Source organism: Camelus dromedarius, chromosome 30, assembly GCF_036321535.1.
Source record: "Camelus dromedarius isolate mCamDro1 chromosome 30, mCamDro1.pat, whole genome shotgun sequence".
NCBI classification, from domain to species: domain Eukaryota; kingdom Metazoa; phylum Chordata; class Mammalia; order Artiodactyla; family Camelidae; genus Camelus; species Camelus dromedarius.
This window is the reverse complement of record NC_087465.1, coordinates 17,394,187-17,411,824: the sequence shown is the minus strand read 5'-3', so window position 1 is coordinate 17,411,824 and position 17,638 is coordinate 17,394,187. Positions and strand designations below refer to the sequence as shown.

At 34.0% G+C, this 17,638-nt stretch overlaps 1 protein-coding gene across 2 annotated transcripts in view; it reads right to left on the bottom strand.

The window, feature by feature from the left end:
• Positions 1 to 218: 218 nt before the first annotated feature.
• The window catches only part of PKIA (cAMP-dependent protein kinase inhibitor alpha), a 91,080-nt gene continuing 73,660 nt past the window's right edge, over positions 219 to 17,638 (bottom strand). The window contains exons 1-3 of one of the 2 annotated variants that reach the window (XM_010979406.3): positions 13,485 to 13,567; positions 6,818 to 6,995; positions 219 to 3,672 (exon numbers count right to left, since the gene is read on the bottom strand). In XM_010979406.3, coding sequence (XP_010977708.1) covers positions 3,593 to 3,672; positions 6,818 to 6,968 — 231 coding nt within the window. In that variant the 5' untranslated portion in view covers positions 6,969 to 6,995; positions 13,485 to 13,567 and the 3' untranslated portion in view covers positions 219 to 3,592. Of the gene's footprint in view, positions 3,673 to 6,817; positions 6,996 to 13,484; positions 13,568 to 17,638 lie in introns of those variants that run through there. The other variant, XM_031441437.2, reaches the window with a different exon arrangement.

The window sequence follows — 17,638 nt, the reverse complement described above, 5'->3', positions numbered from 1 at the left end:
GAATGGCTCTGGTATGAGATAAGGTCCAGAAGTGGGCTACCAGAGTGGAATGGAGGTGAAAATTCTTGGAGCAGAGGCCAGGAAAAAGTGAGACTGGGATGCTGAGAATGTCCACCACAGGAGGGCTGAAGCTTGGGCTTTCTCTGTTATCACCCACAGCACTTTCTTGAGCACCAAGTACATAGTGTGTGTTCAATAAATACTCTTAATAGACTCTGTACATTTCAGAAAAATGTATTACTTTTAATATCAATTATGTGAGCATGCAACATTGCTAAATACAAAAGTCATACAAGCTCACAGATGACTTCGGAGACTGCCACTCTTTTAATTAAAGAACAATTTAAGGCCTATTAAGACATCATAAACATAGATCCTTTCCTGTTTTCACTTAATCACTATACATTTTCTCCCTATTACTCTTGGCTTCACTCAGAAACTTGACTGCCCGCAGTTACATTTCTTTACCCTTTATTGCTTCTCTGAAGAGAAATAGCCATATCATTCACCTCCTAAAACGGTCCATTTGTACTTGTGTCTGAGTAAGACGCAAGTGTTGGGCATTAACAGTGTGCAACTCTAGGGATATAGATTAAAAATTGGAGGCTTCCTGTCTGTTATCTGTGGGAAAAACATTTTTGTGAATTTATGGTATCACTATATCAGCATAGGATGCTTATAATCAATTAAAGATAAATTTGAAAAGTTCACACTTGTTGCAAGTGAGTCAAAAAACTGAAATCATCACATTTCTAGTCAATTAAATAAAATGAGTAGCATGAAACATAAAAAATCTGAACCATGCTAAGTTTACAGACTTCATGTCAGAAAAATGTCTTCCAGGAAGTATAACACAAAAATACATTTTAATTAAATGTACTATTATTATTAAGTAAAAGTGCTAATCACATCTGTGTCATTATTCATCCAGGTAACCTTTAGGAAAATCAGTTGCCCTTTCTGGGACTCAATTTCCTCTTCTAAAATATGGAGGCTGATCTAGTCCATCTCTAAAAGTTCCCTTACAGATAAACATGCTCTGTAATTAGCTTCAATTTTAGGGCATGTGCAGTAGAAAACTCCCTGCAGACAGATAAACACAGGTTCAAATCTTATTTTATCACTTATTAGCTCTTCAAACTTTTAAAACGTATGCCTTATTGAGCCTTAATTTCCTGATTTGTGAAATGGTATAGACTTCTTCTTTAATCAAATTGTTTGAGGATTAAATGGGAGAATATGCACTGTGAAGTGATGAGTATAAAGTCAGTTGGTTAATAGGCATTCAATGCATATTATCAAACCAATGCCTTAGTTTTCCACTCTTTTCTCCTTAAAAGTTCAATTCCATGTAAAGATATTATAATAAAATTTGGAAGCTACTATGAACTTTTGCTGAGCAACATTTGCAGAATGTGGGTGTTTTGGAAAGTTGATTTTTATTTTCTGGCTTGGGAATAGTTCTGGGTTTGAAATATAGCAGACAAAGTAGCAGTAAGAGGTCAAAATAATTCAAAAGCTCCATATGACTTCACAATTTAGCACTATTATCTATTCAAAGACAAGCATGATACCACATGCATTAATAATAGTATATCACATAGGAATATAAATCCTCCACATATACTCAGCACTAATCCTAAACTTTACAAAGTCACATGAAATCAGTTTAGAATTCCACAACTTTAAGGATGAAGAGAACTTTACCTACATTCACAAGAAAGCTATGAGGATATTGAAAAAAAATGATTGTATGGGTTGAATGTTTTAAATGGACTACCAGAGATTGTCTAAAATAACCTCAGGGACCTCTTTTCCCACTTGTGAGTCTATTAATAGGCAAATTTGTTTGAATTTTAACTGGACATCTTAGATCTTATTGGCCTAGACAGAAGGAAGTACTCTAAAATGTAATCTTCACTCTTTCTATTTTCTCAAAGACTCACACTGTTAACATTTTTTTCTAGTAATATATGATCGAGGACCAAGTGATACCCAGGCCCTTATCCCGCTCATTCAAAAAGTACTGTAATCTGAGGGCAGATTCACCATTCATCCTTTATGTGACTACAAGGGAGGCCTGAGTTCCTGGTATGTCCATGTAGATCACCTGTTGAAATGCTGCTTAATCTACTTCACATGGGACTGTATCTAAGACCTCGAGGACAGTTAAGTGGGTTCTTTATTGTAAAGGGTCTTCCTGTTGTCTGCTGTTTGTCCAGTAATTCATAAGCCACTGGCATATTACTGGTTCCTTATTTATTACCACTGAGAAATGATTTTGTAATACTGACCGGAGAGATTACACAGCTCACAGGACTTTCCATATAAGAACCATGATGTCAAAAAACAGGAGAGGCCATCAACGGTATTAATGAGAATTTTGTCAGCTTCTAATGATGATTATTATTGTATCAGAATGCAATTCACACTAATTATTAGTAAAAGTTTACAAACATTAAAAAGTGCATAATAACATTTGGATCTGATAGGGCTGAAAAAAGACATGAAAAACACAACAAAAGGGCTTTACTTTTGTGATTGGTGTTCACACAATTGCAAGATCATTTTCTCTGTCTTTTGCAACTCCATGGAGATAAGCTGTCCTCCAAATTTTAACAGTATCATACAGCACTATGGGAAATTATATTCCATAGAAGAAAATATGTTGATTGCTTGGATTTTCTTTCCTACCTTCCCAATTCTCCAAAATCCTCATAATTAAAAATAAAAAATATTAGTTGGAGAAAGTTCTCTGGGAATAAAACAAAATTTGCAGATTGAATTCTGGTGTGTGTAGACATTAAACAGACCAAATTCAGATAATATTCACTTAATGGATATTTTCAAATGCCTGTATAATAAGCAAAGAAGTCTTGATGAATGTTAGACTTAATTCATCAGCAGTGAATTAAGGGAAAAGATTAAGTTTTAAAAATTGTGTTCTATCCTGTGTACACCACCACACTATGGAGCAGAAAAAAAGGCAGCCCTTTTAAAAATGAGTGGTATAAAAATTCACAGTAACGTACATCATTTTTGTTTTTCATAAGCAATCAAAGAAGGGGGCAGTGCTGAGCATCTATATTGTACAATACAAAACAGTGTAAATAACACAGCAGGAACACACAGATACATAATGCTAAAAACAGTGCTTTCTGGATGGTTCTTTTACTGGGTGAATACTTGGGCCAGAGATATTTAAACTCTGGGGTTCAACCAACCCTTTGCGATTAGACACAAGTAAATCCTCTGACATTGTGAGGGGCCAGATGCTACAGGAAGAATCATCATCTAGGTCAGTGCTACTTTCTACAAGCATTTCATCATATGGTCAAGTGAAAGGATCCGTACAAAAACGACGTCCAAACACAAGCCACATGATTTCAACCATTGCTAATGCCAGAGGTAGAGAAAAGTCTGTCTGCAGCCACAGCTTCTGCCCCCATTTTTAACATGATAACACACAGGTTCCTGCGATGCAGCACAGCCTCTTTCTTTTCCCCCTTTTCACTCTTGGAAATAAATGCATTCCAGCCAGGCCTGGAGATTTGAGACATTGTCAGGTGTTGATGAAGATCAAAGTGGAGTGTTAGCTTTCAGACTTCGCTGCTTCTCCCTGGGCTTCCCCACTTTGTTCTGTCGAATTCCGCTGTGCATCTTCTTCACCTTCTGTTAGAGACATAAAAAAGGATAAAGGCAAAATGGAAACTAAGGCTTACACTTACTGATTCTCAATATATCATATTGGAAATTTCAGAAGTACTCAAGAGGTTGAAATCCTCACAAGAGTTTTTTCTTGGTAATCAATTTCCCATCAAGAAAACAGCTTAAGTGTTTCAAGGGCTAATTCTGGTCCTGGGACAGCATGTCTCAAAAACAAAATAACAACTGAATTTTTAGAGTGGTTAGTGACGCTCCATGCTTTTGATAAGTCCTAGGAAATTCATGGCATGGCATTTAGAGTTTCACAGGTTGCAGAAATCACAAGTGTCTTTAGGCAGAAGTCAGAAATTGGGGGCAAGTTTACATTTTGATGCCTGTCTTATTTTAAGAAATATTTTTAAACTATATGTTATATTATTTTGAGCACTTGATGATAACCTCACTGATTTCTCAGAGGTTTAATTAATTTAAATTAAAAGCAATGGTGGAAGGACATTATGTGTGCTGGTTAGTCCCTTATCAGATAGTTATGATGGCCTCTGGCCTGCCCTTGTAGAACATATGTACAACTCTAATAAAACCACTTTCATAACTGCACCCCTAGCAATAATTTCAGCCAGTGACAGAGTAAACACTAAAATTAAACAATGCTTTCTCTCCATATTAGGTCACTTTATCTGGGCGCAAGCTGCAGGTAATCATTCAAAGGTTCAAACGTTTGCATGTGTTAGTTTGTTACTAAACAACCAATATAGCTTAGTGGACAAAATATTTTACTGTGTTGCAATAATGTATATTATATTAATTTTTGCTAAGAGTTTATTACCATAATTTAAATGAATAGAGGTAAGTGGGGTGTCCTCTTTATTCAGATGGCAATATTGAAGGCAATTTCTCCTTACTCTTAAATACACACAAAACATCTCACCATACACCAAACTTTAGGGAAATTAAAAGCAGTTTCTCTACATAAAAATTATATTCTGTTCTAAAAGGGTTCCAAGAATATCACCATGCATTATTTATAATTTTCATTATTAGAGCAATGAACAAGCCCCCAAGATGTGCAGATGGCCTGAATCTGAGATGTACAGATTAGCATAAAACAAGAACTTGATAAATAGGAGGAGCTCTTGGTAACCAAAGGAATGAAGTCATATTAGGGCAGATGCAAGACAGTAGAATATTAAGGATGAAAGTGACTGCATCAATACAAGGTGAGGAACTTGACTCCCGTGGGGCTTGGGATTTCTAAGTATCCAGGGACGCTGCTCAGGGCTCTGAATAATGCTATAAACATGGAACTATGGCTAAATAGATGCTTGTTAACAAGTCAAGATAAACATGGGGCAACAATATTGTTGAGCATAAACTAAAAAGAAGCTGAAATACTCAGAAATTACAAAGGAAGTCCCCCACTATCTCAGCTAGTGATATTTAATTTGCCACTATACAGTTGTCATTTTTTATATTTTAGACTTTCAATTGCACAGTTATTATTTTTAGCTCTTTGTACTTAGAATAAGAAAGAAAATCAGTACTGTTTATACTTTGCCTAGTTCTGGACTTTGTGATTTGAAGAGAAACAGAAAAATTTTTTCAAGGGCCTAGAGAATTGCAATTAACATGTAGAAATGTTTAGAAAATAATACATTTGGAGGCATAAAGATATCTGAATTATTTAAATTATTTAATTATAACGTTAATGTAAAATATAAAATGCATTTTATTGGTATCAAATATCAACTTATTTAAATTATAACATAATAATATAATATAATCTCTTGTATAAGAAAGGGCTTGGAGCTTATTGGGTCTCAACTTCAGTGAAAACAAAAAAAGAAGAAATTAAACTACACTATAAAAAAAGTCCTAAAATTAAGGGTGGCCATTATCAATGCAGATTATTTAAAATAGAATATTCATATAAAAATAAAAATACAAATGTATGAAAAAGATTGGCAAATTCTCAAAGATTACAGAAAAAATATATTTACTCAACTTATATCACCAAATTGGAGTAATTTCCTGTAGCCTTTCTCAGATCTATTTTGAAAAGTTAAGTCCAGTAGTAATAGAGAAACAATGAAATCTAAACCATACATCAGTCTATATGTTCCATGGTAGTGACTGTAAAAGTTTTATTTTCAACCTGAATTTGAAAGGACTGATCTATGACTTGCTGACCTGTAGTCACTGAATAAAGTTCTATCCCTAGGTATTTCAAGGTGATGTTGCTGAGCTATTTCATTAACACATATAAACTCTGACTCAACTTTCCAATAACTGGAAGGCTTTGCCATAAAAATTCTAATAGCAAAGAAGTATTGAGTGGTTTCCATGAGTCAGAAACTAAGTGATTTTCATGTGTGGTTTCTTAATCATGAACTACATTTTTTTTCACTTTTAAAGATTATTTTTGCACAAGTTTTTCTCAGGGAAATACATTCAGCTTTGATACTTGCAAAAGCTATGGATGGAAGAATTACCATGGGATTCATTCAAATACTCAGAAGTACTTTGACATGTCAAACCTGTTTCACTTTTTCATTGGTAAAGTTAGACTTGGTGGGCAAGAGTTCAAAGCCCAATAATAAGACTAATTTTTCAAACAGTCTATTCGTGAAAGGAAAACTAAAAGAACTTTTTACCTAAGGCATACTCATGTAATGGACTACTGTACTCCCATTCTCAATAAAATTGGTCCTGGAAACCCTTTTCTGCTGAAGTAGTTCTTAGAATTGAGACTCGTCAGACTCATCTGTGAATCTTGTTAAACATCTAGTGCTATTAAATGTTACAGGTGGCCAATATTGTCAAAAGTCGGAACTCCAGCTTTGTTAAATATTCTACATAAGAAATTTCAGAGCTTTTATAGAGATTAGGATAAAAAAAAAATGTGTTGTATTGATTACATTAGAGAAATCAGATTAAGGACTCTGCATTTGTGTGGGAAACCCTGTAAAGAGAAGTCACTGAAAACAGAGGGAGTGATTAAGAGATTAGTCCGTGACTTTCATCTTGCTTTTGATTGTTTATAACTTTTTCTATTAGGTTACTTTCAAAGGTGTTTTTTCATCCCTTAATCCTAATTAGTGAAATGCTGTAGGTCATTCCATGTGCATAGAGAGATGGGTGTCAAATGACTCACCTGTCTTGTTGATATCAAGACCTGCTAATTTCAAGGCTAATTCATTGCTGTTGCCACTTGCAGAGGAAACCAGGATATCATGTATTGCATTTCTTCTACCTGTTCTTCCTGAAGCAATAAAATCTGCATATGTAGTTTCCACATCAGTCATTGCTAACAAATATCCACATAGCAGGGGCTACAAAACAGAGAAAAATTAATAAGTAAATATAATGTCGGTCAATGGTAAACATTTAACAAAGATTATTCCATAAAGGTCAAATCATTTTGGACAGCTAATTTTGAGTAAAGACCTGATCAAAGAGGCAGTGAGAAACATTTTATAAAAATGTGTGGAGGGATTGTTGTTGTTATATGACTAGCCTGCAATATGAATGTGAAATAATTGTCCACAAAGCAAGTAAGTAATGCTTTGATTCTTAATCAAGCATCAGGGAATATTTTCTGTAAATGGCCTGATAGTAAATATTTTACACTTTGAGGGCTATGTAGTCTTTAGCCAACTATTCATCTCTGTGCTTTAGCACAAAAGGAGTCAATATATTAAATAAATGTAATAAACTGTATTTATAAAAATAGGTATAGGGACAGATTTGGCCTGCATGCCATAGTTTGTGGAGACCTCATTTAGATCATAAAGTTCTCATTCTCTAATAACATTGTAATCAGTCTTCTCTGGAGAGGAGAACTTGAAATCAGTTCTTTATCTTGAGATCACCAAGGTAATGAGGGGTGAAGTGGAAGTGGTCCATCCTAGAGGTAAGCAGTACCCAAGTGCATTGTTTGCAGAGTCTAAAAACAGTAATGAAACTGACCAAAATCCAGTTTATGCTTTATTATCACCATGCCAGCAATTCTAAACAATGTCAGTAATCAAATACTGCTCCCAGTCCAGGAGGACAGCTCCCTTGTTGCCCCTTTAGCAAGTCATTGCTTGAGAAGAAGAATATTCTTGACAGAATCTTTGAAATAAAATCTTCAGATTTACAAAGGACTCCATGAAAGTTAGTTTTCCCAAACAAACTTGGTAACACACACACTTAAAGACTTGAAGAAAATGTTTTTGATATAAAATATGAGGTACATGTAGTAACAAAAGACCACCAAATGTAAATCTTTAATTTCTTTTTCTACATTAAAAATGTATAGTCATCCCTGAATGTCAAAAGAGGGATGAATAAGATGTGAAATAATGAATTTCTGTTGGGTTAATTTGTTTAAACACAACTTTAAAATAACATAACTTTCCTCCTATTCCTAAGCATTCCAATTACATTTTACTATAGTTTAAGATTAAAAGCCCATACCAATCATCAAAAGAAAGGAGTCTTTTCAAAATATAAGAACTAAAAGAAGAAGCTAAAATGGTGGAACCCAAACATCACTATGGATATGCACTCTGGCACTCTGAAATAACTTGATGCCATTTACAGTGCACTTTAGGATGGCAGTCAGCAGCACATTCCTTAAGGCTTAATTCTTCTCCCAATGAATACTGAAAAGAGAGCAGTTAATTTAATCCGTGGAAAACTTTTATCTTCTCTCTTCTTTAAGAGGAAACTAAAACAGGAAAGAGGGAGGAATAGCATAGTACAAGTTTTAAAATAGGAGGTATATGAATACTACATGATTTACTGTGACTATATTATGAATAACATTGGTTTCCATTCACTTGACTATATCTACCATTCTTTTTTTATGGGTGTATGATTTAATGGTTGTTATCATGTTTTTTAAAATTTCAAAATACTCCTCAGAAAATCCTAGGTTTAGTCCCAGCTCTGCCATTGGGTCATGGAATAACAGCCAGAAAAAATTACTTGAACTCCTGGTCTTCCATTTTCTAATAAGTAAAGTGGGACAGCTGGATGACATAATCATTAATGGCACTTTAAGTGAAAGTGTAAAAACAATGATCACTCAAAACAATCTCATTTCTAGAATCTTGAATTTTGGAATTCTCTTCTGTGACTGTAGCCACCTATTCTTTTTCTCTTCCTCTTACTCGAAATGAATCTGTCCTTCCCACTGGTCATATCTTTAATTCCTTTAATCCTTTTAATTTCTGTTTCTTCTAGGTCCAGTTGAGATCAATTGCCCACCATTTCATGTAGCTTCTTAGTATCCAGAAGTCCCTTTGCTCCACTGTCACCTTGACCTGCCTAAGCCTCACCTGGAAAAACAGCACAGTGCACTTTCTCTGATCTCATTACTGGGTGGCTGAGTGTTACCAGAAAAAGTCACAAAATTGTGCCAATTGGCTCAACTAAACATTTTTTACTCTATTATTAGGATACACTCTGAGTTGTACAGAAATTCTTTTGTTCACCTCTAGCTGACTCTTCCTTATGCTTCTCTCTGTGGGGAGGGTTCCAAACCCTTTCTATTCCCTACAACTAGACACCACCTGCCTTAAGAGATACTTTGCATCTTCCTTCTTGGAGAAGATATAGGACATCTGTTGCAAGTTCTCTAAAATTTCGTCCTTTCTCAAATAATAAATCACTATTCTTTCATTTCTAGATAATCTAGCTGCTTTCTTTTTAAGCCGTGCTATTCCTTCTATTTCTTATCACCTCCTGTAGGACCTTGCTCCATCTTTTTTTTTTCTTTAATAATTTGAGTCTTCTTTCTCCTCTTAAGTTTAAAAGCATGTTCAGGTGTTCCCTTACTAAACAAAAAATGAACCAACCATTCAATCAAATACCCTTTCCTCAACTTTCATATATCTTTGCACTACCATCTCTTTCCTTCATTAAACATCTCAGAAGGGTTCAACTACTTTTATTTTCTCACTTTCCTTGAACAAACCTTTAGAAGTTTTGAATTCCATTGACTTTTATACAGTATGTTTTACAGAGACTACTTTCTTATAGATCACTGAAATGATGTGTATTAACATTAAGTAACTGCTCATTGTTAAAGGTTCTTGTGAGTGTCCATCCTCTTTGAACTCTCTATAATACATGACACTGCTAGCTATAGTCTCCTTGAAACTCTCCCAAGTTATAGAGGGGAATAATTATAGAGATCAGACCTACGTGTATTTGAATTTAGACTTCCCATTTACTTGTTATGCTCTGTCTAATTCCTCTGTACTCAGTTCTTCATCTACAAATTGTGATAAATATACTTAGTTCTCAAGATGGTTATGAGAATTTATTTGGATTATGTATTTTAAGAGCATAACACAATGTTTGACACATGGTGGGTAAATGCTGATTTAAAAAAAAAAACAGCTGTCACTTTCTTAGCTTTCATGATACTTTTTACTATCCTGGCTCTATCCTATCTGAGCTTTGTATTCTTCACAAATTTCTCTTGCTAGGGTCACCTTTTGAAATACACATTTTGTAGGAATTTAGAATTAGTCATTGACCTTCTTTGCTTCCTGACTTGACTAACACATCTAATCCCAATGCTTCTAATTGCTCACTATGGATAATACAAAAGTATCCATCTCTTATTTAGACTGTTCTCCCAAGGTCCTCACACACAAGAGCAATTGGCTGCTGAACAGGTTTTACTTGGTTTTGCACAAGCATTTCAAATTCAGTAAAACAAAATAAGAAAACAACAAAACATACAAGTAGAGAAAATTGGCCTCATTAATACGACATGTTGGAGCATATTTTTACTTATTTCTCTCACTTGATATCCATGTCTAATCATTTGCCAGGTCATGTCGGTTTTTTATTTGATGTCCCTCATATTTATTCTCTGTAAAACATGGGAAAAAGCCTTACCGGGATTATTGCTGAGTTTTTCCACAATCTGGAAGGAACTCACTTTTGCTGCTTTAACTTTAACCACTCACTCTCATACTTGGTATGTTGCAGAAAAATGCACAATATTTTCCTAGAGCTTCTCTGATAGTGCATTTGTTCAAGTCTGCTATTCCACCTGGAATGCCTTCCCCTGACAAATCTGCTTGTTGAAATGGATTTAGTCCTCAAAATTCAGCCAAATGCCATATTCTCTTTGTCTTCTTGCCCCTATCTCTTCAGCTAGCATTCTTACGGACCTGTATACAGGGTGCTAAAATTCTAACTAGCATTATTGTTGCCTTACCTTCTACTCAGATCACAAGTTCTGCCAAGACAGGAACTGCATTTTATTAATATTTTAACTACATACAATTCCCAGTAGAGCCTTTTGCACATAATCAGTGCTAAATAAAAGTCTGTTGAATAGAACTGAACAATGAGGAAGAAATATATTAATCACCTTTCACTGGTAGTCACAGAGAACTTCTCTATTCCCTGGTTATACTATATTACCAAATCCTAAAAACCTGGAAGTTTTTACAGATGAAGAATCTGAGGACTAGACAGTTCAAGTGATCTGCCTGTCTTCACATAGCTAGTTAATTGTTTGGAATGAAGGTCCGCAAAGTCCCAGTCCACTTTTTCTGTTTTACCAGGTTGCCTGTCTGCAAGTAAGGTACGAGTTTGGATAAAGTTTTTGACCTTGGAATAATCAACTGCTGTTAGTTATAACGATATTTTCATTACCTACACCACCACCATCACCATTAACCAACAATATTTAGTTTCCATGTTACCTTAAAGATTTAGAATTGGGCATCTTTACAGAGTTCTTTTTCTAGGGTCACCATCTGAAATAAGGTCACATTTTGTAGGAATTTAGAATCAGTCACTGACCTTCTTATATCTAGCAAATATATCTGATAAAAAGGGGAGGTGGATTGCAGAAAAAAGTTTATTTCACAGTCACCATTATTGCCTTTTACTCTTAGTCTCTTTATGGCTTTTTAAAATATAGGCTTTAAAACAGCACAATTGCTATTATTTCTCATCTGATAACAATGCTATGAAGTAGGCAAAAATATCCTCATTTTCAGTTGAAGAAAATAAGTCTCAGAGATGTTAAATGACTACTAAATAACACACAAAACTATGACTTAAATCCAGGTTTGTGGGTTTTGCATAAAGGACATTGCATTTTGTAATGAAGTCCTTGTTTTTTTGCCATTATCATTTTTTAAAAGGTAAACTGTCACAATAATACATGTGTATGTGGGGGTTTACATCTAGTTCACTTTGATGATAATAGTTTTAAGGAGATTTAGAATATCAGAGTGAGACAGAAAAAAGGGTGACATTTTCCATGAGAAGATATGAATTAAAAGATGTGCTGTGTTATAATTTGTATATCTGGGAATGTTCATTCCTGATGACAGTGGTAATTCTACTTGTAAGAGGGGAGCCAACAACTTACTTTGAATTTCACTTACTGTATGCCTAAGTAATGAGCATGTGGAAGAAGAAACAGGGTTGTGAAAGATATATTCGTGTGGTGTGTTCACCTTTAAAATGTGTATGAATAGCTTTCAGCTGAATTGAGTGAAAGACAATAATGACAATTGTGAGATGGAATTATTCCTGGAAACTCCTTTTCTCCTTAAGCTTTTATGAAATAAAATTTGCTAGATTGCTGTGCATCCAATTTTAAACCTCCAACATGACATAGCAACTAAGTACTAGGCCCTCAGTTATGGTAGTCATTATAATTAGTATTATAATAATAGTACTATAAAGTAGTACTTCATTTTTATTACATTTGCTTTCTCCAGACAATAGACTTATTTTTCTGTGACAAGAACAATAGCTGATAAATAGCACATATGTAAATACTTAGATGAAGGAAGAATATAATTACATTTTTAACAAAATACATAGATGCTATGAACTCTGTATCATTTTCACTCTCTCCATGATTATAGTTCGTAAGTGAATTTCCATTAGGTGCCCCCAAATAGTAATTTTTACATGCATGGCAGCTATGTTATTTTTTTCATTCAGCTAAACACTTAGACACAGCTCTTCAATTCAATGGTATGACAACCACAGAGTGGACATGTTTTACACCAATATATCACTGTATAATGACTTGTAGTTTGCTTAGAAATTCTGGGAAAACTGTTGCCAAATGATTATGTCTGACAAGTATTTGCCAAAAAATGACAAAGTCCAAAAAAGTCTAATAAATGTCAGCAGCTGGTAGAGGTTTAATTAAAGTAGAAATTAGCACACTTTCTGGGCTTATATAAATAAACTAATCAGAATAAAACTTAGAAAACTTACCAAAAGTGGGCTTTGATTCTTCACAAAAGTTTCCTGGTTATGTTGCTATAATTAGAATTTTATAGCTATGACAAAATGGTCATATTGGATATAAACACCATAATGTGATATTATACTTTTTTGTATCCAGTTATACAAAAGAGCCAATTACACTAATATCCAAAGTCTGATTATAGAGGAGAAAGATCATTTTATTATTTAAGTATTTTACTATTTAAAACTAGATTAAATTTTAAAGCATAGCTCTCTAAATACCGGTATGTAAAAGTCCAATGAAAATTCATGACTAAGAAATAAGCTTGTTCTTTCTTTTCTCCCTTCCTAAAAAAGTCTCACTTTCTTCCTCTTTAACAACAGAAGCAGTATATTGGTATTCTAAAAATTCTTTGTGTAATAGATTTCTAAACTGAAATTCATAATTCATGTTGGTCTTTTCTTTGTTTATGCCCTTTATCTTTTTAAATATCGTACACACATATTGAGAGAATAAATTAGAAGACTGTACCCTAGTAGAATTTATAGATTTAGATTGCAAAAGGCTAGAAAAAGTATGTACTTACGTCTCCTATATTAAGCAAATTGAAGTGTTCCACATAGATGTATCCTAAAAGAAGTTGGGTCTATGAAGCTGCTTAAATGATTTTTATAGTGACATTGAGTCATGAGCCAAATGGTGACTGGATAACATGCTAATTTTACTCCTGTAAATGGGGACGCATGAAATGAGACTCACAGACTTGGAAGAAAGAATGGAGAGAATGTCATCAGCAGGCACTGAAGTCTTCTCTCTAATCTAAATGGTATGATTACTTTTAAAAGAGAAGGAAAATTCTTCCTGTCCCATAATTACAAATGCAATTACATGACTTTTCAATTGTTACTTTATGAAATAATGTGAAGTTTGTTAAGAGCCCTTGAGTAGTTTACTATGTACTTAAGGCTTGGTCCACATTAGTGTTTCTGAAACATTTCTGTTTCAGATGACCATTACATTCTCAAAAATTATTGAGAACCCCAATGAGATTTGTTTATGTGGTTATATCTGCCAATATTTGCCATATGAGAAATTAAACTGGAAAAAAATTAAATATTTATTAATTCACTTAAACTGTAAATAATAAGCCCATGTCATGTTTCCATGAATAATATATTTTTAGTGAAATGAAATATATTTTTCAAAGCCAAACAAAAAATAGTGACAAGAATGGCATTATTTTATATTTTGAAATTCTCTGGCTTAATTTTGCAACTGTCTGGCTTAATAAAAGACATCTGGTTTCTCATATCTGCTTCTGCATTCAATCTGTCTCAATATGTTGTTTTAGTTGAAGTATACAAAGAAAATCTGGCTTTACACAGATTTTTTAGTTGGAAAAGTGAGGAGAATTTTAATAGCTTTTTCAGACAGTTGTGGATTTTTTTTTTTTTTGCAATGTGGAATCTAAAACCATATCAATATGCTTTCCATGATGTTTTATTAAAATCTATTGTCTACTTTGCTCTTTAAATGAATCTTTTGTCCATGCATATTTTAAAAAATATCAGGCATTAGTCATTTGGAAAAATATTGATTCACTGGGTTATGCAAAATTTCCAAATGGTACCATATTTCATTATACAATATTACATTTGTTAGTAACACTGCCTATTTCATCAGAAAAGTTTTTAAGAAGTGGGAAATCGACAAGTTCACGGGGCAGATAATACATTTTCCAAAACTCTAATTTTTGTTTGAAAGCTCAGATTTTATCATTGGCAACAGAGACAGTTGGATTTTGCTTCCCTTGAAGTGACAAGCTCACTTTGTTCATTTTCAAGAAAACCTCTGCCAAATATTCAGTTTGAAAAACCACAGTTTGCCTGTCAGTTGTTCTTTCAAATAAAAATGGTGATTCATGAGAAAAGTAGCTAATTCAGTTCTCAACCTAAGCATAAGTACTTTACTTGAGACAACCATGCACTTCAGTACATGGCAAAAGTGCTCCATGTGACTTACCATTTTATCACACAGACTTATTAAAAGACCTCTACTCAAGGGTTGAGACTTGGCAATAATATTTTTTTACTGCTTCCTCAAGTACTTTCTTAGGTAAATTTTGCATTTTAAAAACATTAACTGTGAGTGTGTGGTGGTGAAGAATACCAGGGTTGCTGGTAGAGTTTGGGGCTGCTGACTTGGTTCATGCTAAGGTGTCAGCCATATTCCCCACCGCGCTTTTGTACCACTAGTGCAAATGTAAGCCAAGTGAAAAAGGTAGATGGCATCAATATTATTATGAAAATTATTTTGAACTTGTGAACCTACTGAAAGTATCTCAGGGACTGACTGAAAGGGCTTTGGGGACATGCAGGAGTCAGAGGACCAAATTTTGAGAACCGCTGATCTGCATAGTAACAGGAAGCTATCTGATAAATATTACAGGTTACAAAAGGGAACCCTTTTGTAAACCTAACCAATAAAGTTTTTTGATTACTAAAATATTCTGAAAATATTAGCTATTTCCATGCTAAGTACTATCTTTTTCTCTTTTCCTGTATAAGAATATTAGTTATTTATCTAATTCAGGCTTATAATCAGTCTAGCTTATTTCTAAAACAACACCTCAATCTCACAAATCAGAGGGCTTCAAATTAAGTCTCCCGAGCTCAGGACAGGGTGCCAGAACTTGATGCTACCATAATTCCCTGTTTCCTTGAATTGGGCTATCTTTTAGTTACACTTTGGAGTGAGTGACAGCAAAGAAGAAATCAACAACCACATCCTGTTAATAGCAACAATTTGAAGATTTTCACAAAAGTCTCCTCTGTTAAGGCAGAATTATAATTCCTGCACCAGATCATGACATTGCATGCTCTAGAATACCATTTGGTATAACGGGACCTGTGTTGTCCTTTAAAAGAATGTGGATAATGTCCTATCAAAAGCATACTTTAAAAAAGTAATCTCATATACTGAGTTGTATCATAGAAAGATGCCAATACACATTAACTCTGTCAAGTCAAACGCTTTTTGTTCTAAATCCAAAGCATTGATCTCTTTAGAACAAAAACATTGCTAGAATAAATTTTGCCTAACATGAGAAAAATTAGTCTTTTTATGGCTTTCACAATAAGTTTTTGACTAATACTACTAGAAATAATAACCCATTTACCTTTGTTAGGACAAGTTCTTCACTTCTTCCCTGATTTTCAGTATATAATAAAAATTCTCAATTTCAAAAAGTTCCAGCATTTGATACTAATAGTTACTATGCTCAGTCTTTTTTCTGTCAGTTCATCTCTGATCCCCAGTGATATGACAATTGTGATCCTTATGCCTTCATTCAAGGTTTTATAGACGTATTTTTTCCTTGTTTTGACATGTGCACATTTTCATACTGTTTTTATAAATTCATGACCTAGTCAATTGTATTATTACTTAATTTCTTCTCTGAAACTTCCTTTAGCCCAGATTCAAATCTTTTTTCTTTTCTTTCCACAAAGCTAAACAAATCAGATCTTTGTAATGAGAAATCTAAGCCTAAAAATGTTATAAAGCCAGAAGCACAGGCCATCTTCCTTGAGGAAACATTTTCACTGTCTAATTAAGGCAACAAGTGACCTCAGAGCTACTCATAAATCCCTTTGCTCATTTCTAGCTGACTTCTTTACCGTCTCTAACAACAGTAATTTTTTTTTTATTTTTTGTGTTTCTTAAGTCTTATTTATATTTCATTTTCTTACTCAATAGAAAATCTTGCCTAATGACTTTATGGGAAGATCGAGGTCCTCCTACATAAATTCCTTTAATTTCTCTTTCTTTTTCCTCACATCAAATTTGTCCATATCTTTGAGTCCTTTCGCCAACGTTAATACCTGACTAGTGTTCTTGTTTCTGTCTTCTCTCCTGTTATTGTTTCTTCAACTCTGCCTTGTGCTTCTGGAGTCTCTTCTTTTCCTTGCTTCACCAATGCCTGTAAAATTGTTTACATTTTCCCTTGTTGTAAAATATATTTTTCAGCTTTTAACTCTATGTTCTTTATGACACTCACCTTTTACTTTCATTTACTCCCAAACTTACAGAAAAAGAGGTAGGTACTAATTTTCCCACTTCCTCTACATTGCTTTATTTTTAATTTTGCAGTTCAACTTACATATCTATCAATTTATCAGAATTGTTTTCTCAGAGAACAACCATTACAGATTAATCACAAATCAATAGAGTTTTCACAATAATTGTCTATATCAAATTGTATATAACATTTTACATTGTTATTCCTCTCTTCTTGAAACATTTTTTCTCCCTTGGCTACCATCTACTCTTGGTACCCTCATAGTCATCTTCTTGTATTTCTTCTTGCTCTTTCCCTTGCTTACCTATCAAGTAATATTTACCCCAATTGTCTTAATTTCCACCTGGGTATAGAAGACTATCAAATCTATAATTTGGGGCGCTGATATTTTTCTGAAGCATAGCTTGAAAATTTTTACTGCCTATTGGTTACTCCACCATGGTTGTCCTTAAAAACTCAAATTCAGTAAGTTCAAATGTAATCTCTGCTGCATCTCCACCTCTTCCCCCAGAGCTATTCATTTTCCTCATTATTTTAGTGTAGATTACCACTACTTTCTTAGGCATCTATGATAGGAATCTTAGAAATTGTGTTCAGTTATTCCACCTCACTAGTTCTTCACATCCAATCAATTCTCAAACCTCATTGTTTTAATTCTATCC